This window comes from Juglans microcarpa x Juglans regia, chromosome 3D (assembly GCF_004785595.1).
Source record: "Juglans microcarpa x Juglans regia isolate MS1-56 chromosome 3D, Jm3101_v1.0, whole genome shotgun sequence".
Taxonomy (NCBI): Eukaryota; Viridiplantae; Streptophyta; class Magnoliopsida; order Fagales; family Juglandaceae; genus Juglans; species Juglans microcarpa x Juglans regia.
Window position 1 is genome coordinate 37,841,365 of NC_054598.1, and position 19,198 is coordinate 37,860,562.

Sequence of the window (19,198 nt, forward strand, 5' to 3'; positions counted from 1 at the left end):
GCATGCAGGAGGGCCGTTTGTTAAGTTCTCATGCATGAGAGATAGTCATGTATGATCGATGTTATAGATGACAAGTGTGGAAAACTATCAGTCAACGCAAAAGCATGTGATCTTAAATATTGTTGATCACTTAATAATTTCTTCATTTTTCTTCATCATCTACTTTCCTTTCTTTTCTTCTCTTTTTTTTTTTTTTTCTTTTTTGCAAATTCATATATATATATATATATGAATACAAATTTTTGTGGTTTATATTTTTCATGATTACGTAATAATTAATACTACTACTCCTTATCACATATATATATATATATATATATATTATAAATGGGGGCGGGACAATGACTTATACTTAACGCGCGGCAACTAACCAACGCAACTTACACAACAATATTAATGTCAAACTGTTCCATGGGCCGTGATATGATCTGTCTCGGCCATTGCATGGATGTTCACGCATGGGCAAACCACCGGTCAAAGTCTGACTTTATTTTCTATCGATCATGCGCACACAAACCACCCTAAATATATACTTGCGTTTCTCATCCCCACCCACACTGTGTTCTTGGGCTCTCTCTCTCTCTCTGAATTTTTTACCATTTCTCTTCCAATTAAGCTTCTGGTGAAGCCAAAGGCCTATCTGTATAATGAGGAAGCCTTGCTGTGATAAGCAAGACACAAAGAAAGGAGCCTGGTCCAAGCAAGAAGACCAGAAGCTCATAGATTACATTCGAAAACATGGTGAAGGATGCTGGCGTACCCTCCCTCTGGCTGCAGGTATGTATCCGCCCAGCCAATATATCGATTAACAACTCACGCGTACAGCAAATATATATATATATATATATATATATATTTATATATATATATAATATGAATTACAAAAACAAGAACTTCCTCCCCCGGCCTTTAATTTGTTATGTCTCGTACCAGCAAACTAAATTCATCTCCTACGTACGCATCTTGGATTAAAATATTCTGAACCGTTCATGAGCATGACGCGCGGTCCAGTAGTACTTCTCCGTTTCTGTGTTTAATGAAAATCTAAATTTAGATGTCCCGAACTTCGTCGTTAGAGAGAGAGAGTAATGAACAATTAATTAATTATATGGGTATTTTTCATCAAATATATGCATATATTCAAGGTATTGCATTAATCTCCGTATAATTCATGTTGATCAGGCCTCCTTCGCTGCGGTAAAAGTTGCAGGCTGAGATGGATAAACTATCTACGGCCAGACCTTAAAAGAGGCAACTTCGCTGAAGATGAAGAGGATCTTATCATCAAGCTTCATGCACTCCTAGGCAACCGGTGCGATATATATTCTTCAACTTTGACATTATACGGCCCAATTTTGTTTCTCTTTCCGTTCTTTTTGGCTTTTCCTAATATATATTAAGGCCCGTTTGGGTTAGACTAAACTGTGATCAATACTCTAATTTTAAGCTGAGTCTGATATCCAAACACCCAACTCTCAAATTAAATAAACTCATCTCAACTCAAAACCTCTTTATATTTGGGACCCGCAACCTTTTTCAACTCAATACCTTTTTATACGCAGGACCCAAAATCTTTTTCAATTTTTCATAAATACATCTAAACTCATCTTAATACCTAAACACATTTAAATTTATTTTAAGTAGATCCCACAAAATTTACTTCATCATCTCAATTCATTACTATTTATAAATAACTCAACTCAATGGACGTAAATGTGTTTTTCATAATAATGCAAATATTGCACCATAAAGACTTTGCAGTCTTGCATAAGTATGTAATGTGTAAAAAAACTTATTGTTGTACTTGTTCACTTATTTTCTGACAAGAAAAAGAACGTGGAAAAAAAATTTCTCATGCTACTAATTACTATTTTCATTATTCCAAAAATGTAACCATCTTCTACGAGTTATATATATATATATATATATATATATATATATGTATGTTATGATTTGAATCATCATAGGTTTTGAATAGTGGTAAAATGTTTTCAGGTGGTCGCTTATAGCTGGAAGATTGCCAGGACGTACAGACAATGAAGTAAAGAACTACTGGAACTCTCATCTAAGAAGAAAGCTGATAAACATGGGAATTGATCCAAACAATCATCGCTTGAGCCAAAATCTCCCTCGTCCTCAAAACCCAATCAGTATATCTTCTGATGCAAAATTATCTGGTTTGAAATCATGTGTTGCTGAGCCACCTGTCATGAAATCCCAAGGCTTCGACATCAATAATAATATTTATGATCAAGTATCCGACGTTGGAAGTTGCTTGTTGGAGGATGATAATTCATGTAGCTTGCCGGATTTAAACCTTGATTTGACAAACAACATTCCTTTTACTCCAGTACTTGTTGATCATGATGTCGAAGAGAGACAAAAACATAATCATGAGTCTAATGCATCAGAGCCAGATCAAGTAGATCTTCACTTCAGTCCTTCTCCTACGCTTCTTTTATTTCGATAATCCATGCATCCCATTCTTTTCTGTCAAAGCTTTCAAGTATTTGGGATTTCAAATTCAATTTATAGTTTCACTTCGAAACCAATTCTTTAGAAAGACGCCATGCATATATAACGCGAGTTAAGCATTTGGCCGAAAAGGCCAACAAACGAAGATGCAAGCCAGCTGCGAATTTAGCACCTGAAATGATCAGAGGCAGCCCCATTAAGAACCTTCGATGAAGCGCAGCTAGCTAGCTGTAGGCATATAATTCATGATGACTGATTCCTTCCAATATTCTAACAAATCCGTCCCATAATTTTCAGCCTGAGAAAAATGATTGTCACTCATGGCATGCTGCAGCTGAAACAACTTGAGCAGTCCTTTCAAAGGATTGCGCACCAACTCGAACCGGTCACTAGTCTTACAGTGGCCACTGATCTCTTGATCCATGTAATAGTCTATTTCCCAAGAGAAATTACTTGTTCCAACTTTATTTTCCTGTTTTTTCTTTCAACATGATTTATAATTGGACTGTTCAACAATAAGATTTGAATGTTTGGGAAAGATTGGGTTAATTACACTTTGCTCCCTACAACTTTCATTCAATTCACAATGTGCCCCCGAAACTATTGATTGCATCAAAGTGGATTCTCTTACTTTCAAAACGTCTCAATCTCTTCCTTCCGTCTACAATGAGGATTAAATAGAACGGAAAACTCACTCACGTACTTTTCACATGCTAGTCCTTCAATGCAAAGACAAAATCACCCCTCACTCCATCGGCTTCCATTTCCCCAAACTGAACTTCATATTCGAAAATCCCCAAATCCAAAATTCAAAAACCCTAACTTAGAAACCACTGGCCATCGATCAATTGCGTAATCATTGGTGTTTTGTTCATCTTCGCACCAATCTGAGTGGCTTCATCAAACATTTTCATTCGTTTTCATCGAGTTGGTACCTGTCTTCTTCGCATAGTGGGTGTTGCAGAGGTGCGTCCATCTCGAAATTACTCAATCTTTGTCGTTATCAAATTTGTATATTTTTTGTGTGAAACTGAGTAATTTGGAATGAAAAATGTTTCGATTTTGAGGATGTCCATGTCCAATGTTGCACTTAGGTGAGTCCAATGTTGTATGCTTCCTAATATTATGCTAGTGCATTGCTGAGTGGCGTTAGTTGTCCCAGTTTGAGAACACAATAAAATGGAGGTGTTGTAGTCGTCTTTGTTGTCGGGTTGTGACAGAGGGACCACATAGGTGGTCCCTTGCATAGGAGAAATGCATAAATTTATCTGTTTGGTCCAATAGTTTACTTTTTTTACTTTATATTTGGTCTAATAATTGACTACGGTCCATGGCAAATTTAATAAACAATATTTTGTAAGATAGCTACGAGGAATTTGTTATTTCAAGTCCATCATGGTGAGGTAATTAATAGGCGACAGAATGGAGAATATGTTGGGGGTAAGACTGATATATACCATGAACCATATAATGAGGATCAACTATCATGGATTGAGATACAGGCGATTGTGACCAAGTATTGTTACCATCCAGGTGACCTAGCCTACTATAGACACCCTGGCTTGAGGATATAAAATGGTTTTAAATTGCTTACATCTGACCATGATGTGCTGTCTATGGTGACTGTGCTTCAGGATCAATAAGTGGCTCATTTGTATCTTGTGTCTCATTCTCGAACTTAAGTGCACCAATCTTCTTTGCATGATCATCATGTCGAGAAGGATGTGAGTGAGGATGAGAAGGATGAGGAGGAAGCAAAAGCACGTCGCCTTGGACTTAATGATCCATTTTGGAAAGAAGTGTTAAGTAGAAAGGATGAATTGTATGACATTGATGTCAACACAGTGGGAACATTAAGGTCAAAGCCTGCACAACCAAGGAGCAAAGGTGTTGAGTCTCAAGTGACAGTTGATGATAAAGAGCCACAATCTTTCTCAAATGCTGAGGAAGAGGAGGATGAAAGGAGTCAGGACAGAAGTGGTCCAAGGTGGTCAGATGAGGATGACATAAGTATAAAATACTATTTTATTTCCTTGTTTATTATTTTAGTGTTAATTTTTTAGATCCTACTAAACAATGCTTGCTTTCATAATTAGCAGGTAACTTATCTGATATGACACCAAGTGACGTCCTTCAATCTCTTATCCATAGTGGCGACGAAGGAAATCATGATTTTAAGTTCCCTGAGTTTCAAGCTATTGACTTGGAGAAACCAAAAATATCTGTTGGAATGAAGTTTGGATCTACAACACAATTTAGAGAGACAATAAGGAGGTTGAACCTAAATATAGGTAAGTCTATAAAGTTTGTAAAAAATGATGGGGATAGGGTTACTATTGTCTGCAATACCCCTGAATATCCTTACCGGGTTTATGGGTCTTAGATTAGTGGGCAAAAAACTTTCCAGATAAAGCCTATGAATCCAAGACATGATTGTAGCAGGAGTTATAAGAACTCAATTTTCACGTCATCCTAGATTGTAGATAAGATTATGTCACTATTTATAAGCCAACCTAATGTGTCTATCAATGTACTTGTTGATGAGATTTAAGAGAAAGTGGAGAGTGGAAGTTCCTAAAATGAAGTTGTATTGTACTCAAGCGAATGCTCAGTTTTCCATATTTGGCAGCCATAGAGAATAGTATGTTAATGTATGAGACTATTGTGAGACCCTGAAACAAAGGAACCAAGGTAGTTGTTTGTTAGTTAGGATGGAACGAATAGCTCCTGAATTACCTCTTATTTTTCAAAGGATGTACGTAGGATTGGCAGCCTGTAGAGAGGGTTTTAAGGCTGGTTGTAAACCATTTGGTTTGGGCGGTTGTTTCTTAAAATGACCATTTAAGGGGCAGCTCCTATGTGCTGTTGGCAGGGATGCAAATGATAACATGTACCCCATTGACATGGCCATTGTGGAGGCAGAGTTAAATGATAGTTGGGGATGGTTTATTGAGACATTTATATCTGATATTGGACAGCAACCTGAAGACGGATGGACATTTATCAGTGATAGACAAAATGTAATTTTGTAAATCTTTCAATATATTCTATTAACTAAAACCTATTAAACGAGCCATTCATCAAATATTTTTTGTAGGGTTTAAAGCCAGCAATGGAAGAGTTGGTACCTTACAATGACAGCTGTATTTGTGTCAGGCATTTATATGCCAATTTTCGATATGCTGGCCAAGGGTGTGGCTTTGAAGGAGAAATTATGGCAAGCAGCCACAACATACACCAAGAGGGACTTTGACTGAAAGCCCCCAATCAGCCTGCATATGCGTACTTGAAGGTCATAGACCCATCACAATGGTCTAGAGCATGGTTTAACACATTTTCAAAGTCTGACTTGGTACTAAATAATCTCAGTGAATGTTTCAATGCCTATATTTTGCAAGCATGGGATAAGCCAATTGTGATTATGGTGGAGACCACACGAAAGAAATTAATTGGACGATATCAGTTGAAAAGGGAATCAATTGGTAAATGGGAGAATACAATCACACCTCGGATAGTTGCGAAACTTGAACTTATGCATGACTTGTTCATCTATTGTACTCCAACATATATAAGATGTGGTCAGTTTGAAGTTAACAATGTTGGTAGGCAATATGTGGTTGATTTGGAAAATAGGACCTGGTCATGTTTGAGATGGAACATGACAGGAATTCCATGCCTGCATGCATACACATGTATTGTGTATTCTGACCCAGACCCCAAGGGATATGTGCACCATTACTATAGTGTGGAGATGTGGAGGGCAACATACGAGCCTTTAATTTACCCTATGCCTAGTGATGATCAGTGGCTCACTACCACATACAAGAAGCTCACTGCTCCTGAGGTTAGGAAACAATCTGGGAGGCCAAAGAAACATCGAAGAAGAAATGAGGACGATTAACAAGAAGCAAACAAGTTGAGGAAAACTAGTGTGCATATGACATGTTTGAGATGTAATCAAGTTGGTCACAACAGAAGAAAATGTTAATGTAGGAACACAGGCACACCCTTCTTCACTTCTGCAGTAGAATTTCAAGGTCCTTCATTTCCAGATGAACATGTTAGTGGTTACTTCTTATTACTATACAGTATTCATTTACATGTTGTTTGAAAATATTGAGAATGTTAATTTACATTTAAATGTGATACCAAGTCATTTCACAACCTCCAATGTTAGAGCCTTCACAGCCAACAACCCAATCTATGCAAACTGAGCACATTCCACCGTCGTCGCCTTCGCAGGTAGCATGGCAAACAAGTCCAATAGTGCAGACTTCCCTGTCAGAGATTTCACAGGCAGCATGGCAAACAAATCAAGCAGGCCAAACGACCACCCAGGAGGCAGTCTGCAAGACTTGGGGGCCACCACTCACAGACTAGTACACTGAGACTTGTGTTTGTGGAATTAGACATCGATACAAGCAATCCAGTGCAAAGAAGGCTGTGTTCTTAGAGTAATCCTGGAAGGAGAGGCATGCAATTCAGAGTTGGTCAACTGCCACCCAACACCCAAGTGCCTCCTGCTAAGGCTAATGCATCAGTACAAAAAGGGAAGGGTGTAGAGTCATCTTCACGTGTGGAGAGGATGAACGAATATAAAAAGAAGAAACAGAAGCTGCCAAACTGGCAATATTGACTTGCTGTTGTAATGGTGTAGTTAGGGTTTAATGACATTATTGTTATTAGAAAACTTTTGTTGTAATAGTTCATAGTTTACATTTTTAGTTTTATGGTATTATGGTGACATTCCAATTGAGGGATTTTGATATGTAGGGAGACATTATTATTAATCATTATCAACATAGTAAGTTGTTGCCACAATTCACTCCATAACCAAATTACATACAACAAGTGATGTCTAATACAACAATCAAATTCAAAACAACAACTACAGTCATTACATATCCAAAAAATTACATTGACCAATCCTACGCTATCATCAAGTAATGGCAACTTTCATCAGCATGATGGGACATTTTCATACAGATAACAGTAACAACCAGAATAATTATAATGACACCACACCATATGCAGTTATTGTAATTCTTATACAAGTTTTTAGATTTTTCCTTATCCTTATACAAAAACTTTTGAATATGTTTCATGTGCTCCCTCTCCATCACTAAGTTAGTCTCCAATTCCGCAGTTTTTTCCTTTAACTTATTGCATAACTCTTAGATATGCTCCATGCGCTCCCTCTCTATTACTAAGTTAGCCTCCAATTCAGACCTCTCAATTTTGAACTCACGACTCCGTATCTGGACTCTATCTCGTAGCTAGCCAATGACATCTCCACACGTGGAGAAAAAATCATCTACCCAATAAAAAATGTACAAAACCTGTCTCCACCCCCATGTTGACAACCAAGAGTCCAATACGAGCATCTCCAGAACTTCCTTTTGTAGTTATCATCCGTAGTTGACACTCTTAGACGTGCCTGCAGATTGCAGCGGCAAAATGGGTCATCCAATGGTACTTTACCACCCCAGCTTGTGCTAGATGAACCAGTGGACATCTTTCACAACCTGCTGAAATATATCAGGATTATGAATGCAGAAAGGAAACAGTCGAAAGAGAGGTTGATGAGCCGAAAAATTTATGCTCTATAGAATTGAATCGATATTATTCTTTACAGACTATTGCAGCTTTATACAAAAGGCGAAAAGAATCATAACAAACTAAACTGGAACATTGTCTAAGCATGGTATCGAATCAATATCATAGCAAATAAACTGGAACATTGTTGAGCTACAATGTACAATCATTTATAACATTCTTGAGCTACAATAAACTCGAATAGTTTTTTCACCTAACAACGTACAGTCATTTATAGCATTCTTAAGCTACATCAAGGCGTGAGATTTGTTGTCAATACAAGTAATGGATTTATTGCGATGGAGTAACCACTGAGGCACCTGCGATGGAGAAAGCAATTTGAATGAGAGCTCTGCCAAAAAACTCCTCTAGAATGGAGTAGCCGACAGCTCGAAGGGGACGCCGACGTCGTGGTTGGCAGCTTTGCTAGGGTTCGTTGTCGCCCACCTTCTCTGCAGTCTGCCCCAGCTTATTTCTCCCTCGCGCCCAATGGCTTCAAGCCAGACGTTCTTCACTTTGAAACAAAACCCTTTTTAGGCATTAATAAAACGAGTCGTATTGGCCATGGAGTTTAGGGATTTTCGGATTGAAGTTTAGTTTGGGGAAATGGAAGCCGATGGAGTGAGGCCGTGAGATTTTATCTTTGCATTGAAGGATTAGCATGTGAGAAGCACGTGGGTGAGTCTTTCGTTCGATTTAACGCTCATTGTAGATGGAAGGGGAGGATTGTGACATTTTGAAAGTAAGATGGTCCACTTTGATGCAATCAGTAGTTTCGGGAACATATTGTGAATTGAGTGATAGTTGGAGGGGATAAAGTGCAATTAACCCAGAAAGATTTTAGAATCTCAGCCCACATGATTTTTTCTGCCCTGGAATATTCAAATAAAGACGTTGTATCTCTATTTCTTGAAAAATTGGACAAGCAAGCTACATGGCCTTAAAAATAGGATTTATTGTCACTACAAGAAAAATGAGTTTTTGTGACCAATTTATTACAACCAAAAGACTATTCGCAACCAAAATTAGTTGTAAATAGTCATTTCGCTAGAATTAACTAGTCACAGAAATCCATTTTTCTTGTAGTGTGTACTGTGTGTATGTGTGTATTTAAAGACGTATTTCATACATGCAACTGCCAGCACGACGTATCCTTAAATTGGGAGTTGTATATGAATGGTTGGGCCGGAAATTAGTCAATAAGCAGTTGCCTCGGAGACGAGGGAAATTACGTATACCTATCTAGCTAGCTAGCTAGATTAATATTCCAGCTTACAATCGATATTGTACGCACGTAGGAATGGTAGTTGCATATATACCGACTGATAATATTATGTTGATCGTAGAGATCGGCAGCTGATCTCATGCACTAATTAAATGTATGCATGCATGTTTTCTCACCTAAAAGCTGTCTTCCACCAATTACCCGTATGTAATCATGGTTTGGTGGTTCTTATATATACAGGATACATGCAGCTAGCATATATACATACAGCTCCCAGATCTTTTGGAGTACTGCTATTAATGGTGATGGCCGCATTGTAAGGAAATCTAGTTGTAGCTTGACAATTCATATTATAATTAAGTAGGTGAACTTTATGGCACCGGGACGTAAGCAGGTGCATGGACATGATCATCTACAGATACACCAGTACTTGACAATTCATATTTTGTTGTAGGGAAGAAGAAATTTGTGGTCAATTCTCAATATTCCAAGTTTTATATATATATATATATATATATATATATATATATATATATATATATATATATATATATAGCTTATATTGACTTGAACTGTTGATGGGTTTTTGATTAGGTTATCGTCCTGTTTAGGATAATGACCCTTCAGGACTTTGAGGTAACAATAATTAATGCAGAGACAACATTGGATCGAGTTGTAACTACAGGTAACGAACCGGGTCTAACTAATTCCAAAAATATAGCTAGTACATGAAGAGTAGTAGCAATGATGCATGGTAGGTGTAAGTATTACATCGATGGGTGGAATAATGGTTGTGGAATTTCGAACGGAGCTAGCTAGCTAGCAGTTTCTGTTGTTAGTTGGGCTTATATATAATTAAATCCTAGGTATTAAGTTGTTAGCTAGGGCCCGATCGATATCATGTCAAAGTGTAAGAGCTAGCTTGCTGCAAAAAAGAGCTAATTGATTAAATGACGTCGGGCCAATAATTAAAACATCCCGATGTTATTAATTACATGATCAACTTCATATATAAATATATATATATATATATTATATCCAACGTTGTACGTACCATAATATATCACATGATGTGCATTAATGATCCATTAATACATGATTTAGTAGTTTGCTGAAAGCAAACAAGCGTCGATCGGCAGAGTTTCTTCTTTTTTTGACAAATAATAATCGAAGTAATACATATATATCCGCCAATGTAACGATTTATTCCCAACTAAAAATAAAGTTCTTTATAAAATTTTCTTGAGAATTAAACTAATAAGAATATAGATTACCATCAACCCGCGGGCCGGCCATAAGCAGAAGGCCGTTTGGCTTGTATCTTGCGTCCCTAATAATTAAGTAAGAGTAATTCTAGGTATAATCTTCCCCTACTTCATTTAAAAAAAAATAAGATTTATTATTAAAAAAATAATTTTTTCATATAGGTCTTAAATTTGCAGTTCTAGAATATGTAGCAAGCCTCGCGCGCTTCTTTTGAAAAAAATAATAAATCTGATATACACATAAAAAAATAATTTTTTTTAATGATAAATCTCACTTTTTTTTAAATAGAATACGTGAGACATGCGTACTCTACAAAAATTGTATCTGTACTTTTTCTCAATTAAGCAGTGTTAATATTATATAATTAAATTTAACTGATCTTCATAAATGGTTATTTTAATATGATGTCAGAACCATTTATTAAAGTGAGTTTGAAGGCGTGTTAAGAAATTTCACAAAAGTATCTGGCAAACTGATATGATTTGCATTTAATTTTCACAAACTCTATATATATTTTTTTTCATCAGCCTAAAATGCTGATTTAACAAGCAAGAAAAAAAAAATGGTTGGAAAGCTTGGCTACGCATGAGAAGCCAAGGGCCAACCATCACGTACAAGTTGATGACCCAATCTGAACCATTTCATCCATTGAGCCCGAAGAGCTTGGAGCCCCATCACCCCCACATGCAGCAAGACGAGGCCCAAGATCATAAACAAATCCTTTATTTGTGGTTGAGCGGAGCCTACACAACCTCCCCTTCATTTCCCTCAAACACACAATTATTAAAGGAAATATATATGCATCAGACAGCTGCAGCACACGTGCTGCAGTAAATAAATAAATAAATAAATAATAATGTGAGGTATGCTGCAGGTAGGCTGATGTATAGCGAGCCTCATTATTAAAAAACTGCCATGAATCTCACATGTAAATCCAATTCATCTGCGCTGTTTCCAGGTTTTGGGCTTTTACCAAAATCTGGTAAGTCGACGAGTACGTTGCATTTCATGTGAAGGAGAGATTATGCATTTTCGACATGACAAATATTCTCTGTCATGCCTTCAGATTTTATGTTACAGTACTACGAGTATTAGGGGTGACCTTCTGGTTTTGAAGGCAATAACATGATTGTCTTCAAACAAGGCTCCAAAAACAATTTGATCTAGGTTGCGTTTAGGTAGTGAGATATATTTTCAGGTATTTTATGAATATTAATAAAAAAATAATTATAGAATATTAAATAGAATAAATAATAGTAAAATATTTTGAGAATACCTTGGATACTCTCATTATCCAAATTAGGCTGACTCAATCCGAATTAATTGGAAACTGAACAGCTTTGGTTTATTTCAAAACTGCTTCAATTCACCTATCCAGAACAATATCTCTAACCGATTTCAAGTTGATTCCAGTTTTGATGCATATATAGTAACAATATTTAGAATAAAACTAAATAAATATATAAAAAGATGCTTGAGTTAAATAAAAAAAAAAAAAAAAAAACCTATATATCTAAAAAAAACTTCTTAATTAATATTGTTGGTTTGGCCTGGTTTGTCATGTTGAATATGACGTGGTTGAATGTTTTATTAATGGATATCCTCGGATCTGATCCAAGTCATCATGAAAAAGTGAATATATATTGCCAATGGCTATCCAAGATGATAAGAAGCAGACAAACAATTCCAGTTGTTGAAACCACGTCTCTCGATTGTCTAGTTTACATCCATATATATCACATGTAATGCCGATCGATGTACAAGTTTATTGTAATTATATAATAAACATGAAAATAATTAAGTACGTTGACAATGCCAGAAACATAAACCATCAACCAAGCACAGTCAGATCAATTAGGAGATTGCGTATACGACAAGAGCATTGTTAGTTTGTATGATGTCTATTTGAAGAAGAACATTAATTGTACCTCCAAATATTGCATGAACAACTTATATATAATGAGGTACTTTATGTAATATCTCAAATTGAGTATACTAATGTTGTTTAATTGTGGCAGGAAAATGATTTGTACAGTCTTACAATATGCTAGTTCCACTCTCTCTTTGAAAAAAGTGAGTTAGGATTGGCTCAAGTGATAAAAGTCTTGGTCTTGTTGATATGGTCTATCTAGGCCTAAGGTTTGACGAATCTTCTTGGGTGCAAACAATTTCTAGGGCCAATGAACTAGATATTTGTCCCTTGAATCACCTTATGTGCATTTACTAGAAACTCTTTGTCTAGGACTGTATCTAACATTACCCTTGTATTTGAAGAAGTCATTGTCTTTTTTAATTTTTGGGTTATAAAAGAAATGATAATGATTTATATTGTTGTAAAGTGTACAAGTCTTATGCATTTCCTTAAAAAGAATTGAAAAGATTTATGATTTACATGAAAAAAAAACACATATTAATAATAGTGACTTACTTTTTTTTTTAATTTTTTTTTTAAAATGAGTATGCATACCCTAAGACTATATAGACTAGCATTACTCATTTGGTTATGCATAATAAATTTTAAGTGAAAAAAATTAAGGCCATCCCTAGCTACTTAGCCTAAAGTCTAAGTCCTGTTTTGATTGTAAAACCAATAATAATACCCCATCTTAAAATGAAATTTATGTTATTGTTTTTCATGTTTCTTCCTGTAGAAGAGATTATTGAGAGTTATTTATGGATACAATTTGAAAAAGACTAGGTGCATGCATCCAACGATACATTCCTAAATCTTAGGCTAATTTGGTCTGACTTCTATCATTGGAAGACGAGTGATTTAAGGATTTAAATTATACGAAAATATTAATTTATTTGATTTTCATCTTATCTTTGGAATAAAATAGCTTAAGGTAAATACATAATTGAAATCGAAATTTGATCTGAACTTTGAATCAAGACCTAAAGTATCTAATTACATGCACTTAATTGACACGAACGCGTCTATCTACTAATTAATTAATATATATATATATATGCACGTAATCAATTATTGAAATTGTAAAATTTTTAAAGAGAAATGATATTTACAATAAGTAAATATGATATATTCATTTAAAAAAACTAAAAATATATGATTTATATAAAAAATTAATTTTTTAATGATAGACTTTTTTTTAAAAAAACATGTGACGCTTACACAATCTATAAATTTATCTAATATTACTTTTTCTTTTTGTTTAGTTCAATTTTTATTTTTATTTTTATTTTATTGGAAAGATCATTGATAGCCTGAAAAAAGACTTAGTTATAATAAAAATAATTAAAAAATAAAATGCGGATTTGTAGGTGGCGTGACCACCATTACCAAATGTAGAAAACAAAGGACTTAACAGCCGAAAACATTATTAATATTATTATTATTTTCTCCTTTTGATTGTTTTTTACTTATAAATCCGAAGAAAATTGAGTTCGTTGTAATACAATTCATAAGATTCCCTAAAATCCAACTGTATTGTTTTGTTTTCTTCCCCGAGAATCTCGCTGTCCTCATCAACACACGCTCACTCGCTCTCTTTATCCGTGTAGCTCACTCTCTATCTTAAAACAAGTAAAGAGAGCCATAAGAGTGAGACCGCAAACGTGCAAGAACGTGTCCCATCTCTCAGACGCACGCCAAAAACAGGTAGTACTGGGAGGTTCCGATTCCAGTCACCAGCGCCGCACTTGTCTTTAATATGGCCGGCGGCGGGGTCTCCGGCGTCGTACTCCTCGATCTCTTGCGTGACGTCTTAACTGCTGGGCCCGCCGCCTCCGGCATTGCAGACGACGATGCGTTGTTACTGTTCAGGAAAGACTGTACCGATCTGATCCGTCGGATCGCGTTGCTCACGCATTTGCTCGAGGAGATCAGGGAATTCAGTGGAGCCGGCGGCCTTTCTCCGCCGTTGGATGCGTCGACTTCTTCTTCCTCCCCCTCTTCGTGGTTGTCAGATCTGGTGGTGGCTCTCCGGGCCACCAAGCACCTTTTGTTGCTTGCTGGAAACTTCCGCTCCAGTAGCTCTTCCGTGAGTTTAATTTCTTATTTGTGTTCTTTTTTTTAAAACATCTGTTTGGTTGCTCGGAAAGTTGTTATAGCAGTATAAAATTGAAATTCGGAAACTTGGGAATGTAGTTCGGCTGATGATGATAGTGTGTTCGGTCGATGTGGCATTTCCTGCATTTCATCGGCAGCCGAACGAATCATTGCTGTAAGTTTTGTTCTGGGATACGTGGATCTATGCTATGCTGAAAAAAAATGTAGCTTATGAAAGTGATAATGTGTTTGGTATCCGCACGATCCTCTGGAAAAAAATAGTTTTGGATTGGTAACAAGTTAATTGCACAGTTGCATATTCTGAGTTCTGTTTTTGCTGTTGTTAAGATTATTTTTCTCGTGCCTTTTAATTGTTTGGATAAAACGATGTTTTTGGATCTTATGATCCTGAACTAAAGATTACACTCATGACTGTCGGTTTACGTAGTTGTCACGCATTTTTTGGAAGCACTAATTATTGTCTTGGGAGAGTGCCAACCTGGACTAGGACAAAATTGATTGTGTTTGCACTCGATCAAGGAAAAAAAGTAAGAAACTATTTAATCATTTCTAATTTTGGGGAAAATTATAGAAGAAAATATTGTTAGGTACCAGGGAAAATTCAAAATCCTTCGAAGAAGTGTTGTTGGTCCTGCTGACGTTAAGCTATATAACATGAAATTTCTAGTCGGCCGTTGTCTGCAGGTCAGTGGCTGGGTTAGAATCAACAAGCGAGGCACATAAGCCAGGCGAATGTGTTGAAATAAAATGATCGGACGAAAAAGAATTGTTAAATCTTGGTCTGACGGCTGTTACTGATGTAGTGTTTATTGACTGGGTGTTGAATTGATTTGTATAGACAAGAGGAATTTATTTAGACATATGCTGATTCTGTGTATTTTACTGTAATGTGAATAAAAAGCTTACTTATCTTATAGTGAGTAGTTTTCATTGAAAAGGGGATGCTTCATTTGTCATGCAAATAAACCATTACTCTTGCTAAGACTGTATTGTTGTCACGTGCATCCTTGAGAGAATGTCAAGGTACCTCTCTGAACTTTGGTATATCATGATTTAAGGATGGAGCTGCCAGGAGAATTTCCTCCCAATTTCAATGTGTGACATGGAAATTGGAGAAGGCATTAAGCAGCATACCATATGATCATTTTGGCATCTCAGAGGAAGTTCAAGAACAGGTAGGAGTTGAAAAATATATGGTGCTTTTTTATCAACTAGACTCTCACTTCATATTTCCCTTTCACTAGGTGGAACTGGTGAGATCACAGCTGAGAAGAGCCACAGAAAGATACGGATCTTCAAATTCCAAAATGTTATCTCTGGCCTTAGCCCAGCTACTGGATGAAGAAATTGATCAGGGGCAATCAGTTGACAGGGTGATTGAAAGTTTACATATTCAGAAGAGTGGTAGTATTGATGATGACATTATGACAAAGGTAGATGCTATTCCTGAAGGTAATGGTTCCAAAAGACGTAACGTGAAACTGATACATCAGAAATCTGAAAGGTTCAGAAACTCTTCTGATCCATCTGAGGGCTGTCCAGCAAATAACGTTGAAGCTGATGGACAGGACGATTTGGCTACCAAAAATTTAGAGCTTATCAAGAAACCTGATCCAGTTGTAATTCCTGAAGATTTTCTTTGCCCTATATCTTTGGAACTCATGAGGGATCCAGTTATTGTGGCTACCGGACAGGCATGATTCACATCAAATGCCTATTCAACACATACTCTTTTAGAATAGATTACTTTCTATATATATATATATATATATTTCTATATATATATATAAAGTTTTAGAGGAGATTAGCTGAAATTGTATAACTAAGTCATCTTTCTTATACCTGCCTCCTGATATGTCTCTCGATTCTGCAGACATATGAGAGAGCTTTCATACAGAGATGGATAGATTCTGGGAATGCAACATGTCCAAAAACTCAGCAGAAGCTTGAAAATTTTACACTTACTCCTAATTATGTTCTGAGAAGTTTAATAACTCAGTGGTGTATTGACAACAATATTGAGCAGCCAACCGGACTAACAAATGGGAGGATTAAAAAGAGTGATGGATCATTTCGTGATGTTAGTGGGGACATAGCAGCCATTCAAGCTCTAGTCCGCAAGCTCTCTAGCCAGTCCACTGAGGACCGTAGAGCTGCTGCAGCTGAAATAAGATCACTATCCAAAAGAAGCACAGATAACAGAGTACTAATTGCAGAATCTGGAGCCATTCCAATCCTGGTCAACCTTTTAACAGCAGAAGATGTGTTAACACAAGAAAATGCAGTTACTTCCATTCTTAACCTCTCTATATTTGAAAACAATAAGGGTCTTATAATGCTCGCCGGAGCTGTTCCTTCAATTGTACAAGTCCTTCGAAACGGAAGCATGGAAGCAAAAGAGAATGCAGCAGCTACCCTTTTTAGCTTGGCTCTTGCAGATGAGAACAAAATAATAATAGGTGCATCAGGTGCAATCCCAGCTTTGGTGGAATTGCTGCAAACCGGTAGCACTAGAGGGAAGAAGGACGCCGCAACAGCATTGTTCAATTTGTGCATTTACCAGGGGAACAAAGGCAGGGCCGTGAGGGTAGGAATCATCGCAGCATTATTGAAGATGCTTACAGATTCAAGCATTTGTATGGTTGACGAAGCTCTAACTATAATGTCAGTTCTTGCTAGCCACCAAGAGGCAAAGGTTGCTATTGTAAAGGCTAGCTCTATTCCCGTTTTGATAGATCTTTTGAGAACAGGTCTACCTCGCAACAAAGAAAATGCGGCTGCAATTTTGCTTGCCTTGTGCAAGAGAGATACTGACAATCTTGCCTGCATAAGTAGGCTTGGTGCTGTCATCCCCTTGACAGAGGTTGCTAAGAGTGGCACGGAGAGGGCCAAACGGAAGGCTACTTCATTGTTGGAGAATCTCCGAAAGTTACAACAGATCTAATAGGGGTAGTTGTGCCTAAAGAAATTTTCATTTGTTTCATTGCTTCCAATTATTTAACAGATTGAACGTTACATACGCATATTTCTTTTCAGGAGTGGAAACTGAGAATAGGGGCTTGAGATAATAATAATGACTGTCTCATTGCCTCTCTGTATTTATTCCCTTGTGTATGAGTGTGTAAAGAATTCATTTGATACGAAATGATGTTTTTTCACGGTATAATTCCCTGGAAATTGCACTTTTTGTGTTTGATCGTTTGTTGTCATTTGGAAATTTGCAGATTTGGATCACTTCTAATAATGGTAATTGTGAAGTGGCTAAAATTGCATATTTGAATAGTGAGTTGAGATGAAAATTAAAAGTTAAATAAAATATTATTATAATATTATTATTATTTTAATATTTAAAAAAGTTAAATTATTTATTATATTTTATATTAAAATTTAAAAAAATTATAATGATGCGATGAGTTTCCAATGGGTTAAGTGACGTGACTCTTTCGTAACGGTCAGTGATTAAAGTCTGATTAGGAATAATTCAGCAAAAGCAATCTGAAACGAATGAGATATTGTTATTAATTCATAGCGAGGGTATGCTCGTGTCTTTGAATGTGGAATTTCAAGGACACTCTTTGAACATAAGCTATCACATGATATTTTTCGCTTTGCATTTCGAACTATCAAAACTTCAATTTTTGTCCTAAACTACCCATGCTGCATGCTCAATCAAAACTTGATAGTTTGGAATGCAAAAATGAAAAACACCGCCGGCTGACCTCGAATGTCCTTTAACTACTATTCATTGGATCTCAAGTGTACTTCAAACATGACATCAAATTCTAGTTATCTCCGGATCTAACCCCAATTCAGACCCTTCAAATGTCTTAGGCTGTCCCAACACCATTACTACTCATTTGACTCTGTTGTACTTGCAGTTTGAATCAGCAGCATCAGTTCACACTTACGATAACAAAAATAATCATTACAATTTTTTTAAATTTTTATATAAAATATAATAAATATTTTAATTTTTTAAATCTCAAAATAAAATAAAAAATAAAAATAATTATATTTTAATAATATTTTATTTAAATTTAAATTTTTATCTTATTTCATTTCATCTAAACGAACGAACGAACGAACGAGGCCATGATCCGATCCGAGATCAATGTAGTTTCTATACAAAGACTCAACTGCATGATCAACCCTTACTTCCTTCTATAAGCCAAAAGTATACTGTGGCAGTACGTTGTCTACCAGCTTCGGCCCCAGAGAGAGGGGCTTTTCGTGGAGAAAGTAGGATATAGGATAAGAAATCAACTCATTCAAAAAGTTGGAGCCTCTTTATTTGAATATAACTAAATAAGCTTCAAGGAATTAGAATTAATTTTAATGGTGAACCGATGGTGTCATGGCTGATCTAAGCTGAAGAAAAATAGGTTAAAAAGTTGCACAATCATGTGGATGATATCAGTATGAAATGAGATATAATTATAATTAAGCATTTCTCTCTTTCTTTTTTTTATAATATTTTGTGGATAGAGGTAATTAAGTCGTGATTCTACATATAAGTTGAGGTAGAGGTTAGAGTCATTAAGAAAATAGGGATTGCAGACTTCCTTGGCCGGGGAATCATGATTCCAAACAGAGAACAATGTAGAAAA

The 19,198-nt window shown here is 36.2% G+C and overlaps 2 protein-coding genes across 2 annotated transcripts; both read left to right on the forward strand.

The window, feature by feature from the left end:
• The first annotated feature begins 545 nt into the window (after positions 1-545).
• On the forward strand, positions 546-2,508 carry LOC121254008 (transcription factor MYB8-like). The gene is made up of 3 exons (XM_041153966.1): positions 546-777; positions 1,183-1,312; positions 1,996-2,508. The coding sequence occupies exons 1-3, from the start codon at positions 648-650 to the stop codon at positions 2,468-2,470; spliced, it is 735 nt and encodes a 244-aa protein (XP_041009900.1). The 5' UTR covers positions 546-647; the 3' UTR covers positions 2,471-2,508.
• Positions 2,509-14,121: 11,613 nt separating this feature from the next.
• LOC121255923 (U-box domain-containing protein 11-like) lies at positions 14,122-17,749 on the forward strand. Its single transcript, XM_041156480.1, has 4 exons — positions 14,122-14,562; positions 15,650-15,766; positions 15,836-16,285; positions 16,465-17,749. Exons 1-4 carry the CDS (start codon positions 14,233-14,235, stop codon positions 17,533-17,535), a joined length of 1,968 nt encoding a protein of 655 aa, XP_041012414.1. The 5' UTR covers positions 14,122-14,232; the 3' UTR covers positions 17,536-17,749.
• The last annotated feature ends 1,449 nt before the right edge of the window (positions 17,750-19,198 follow it).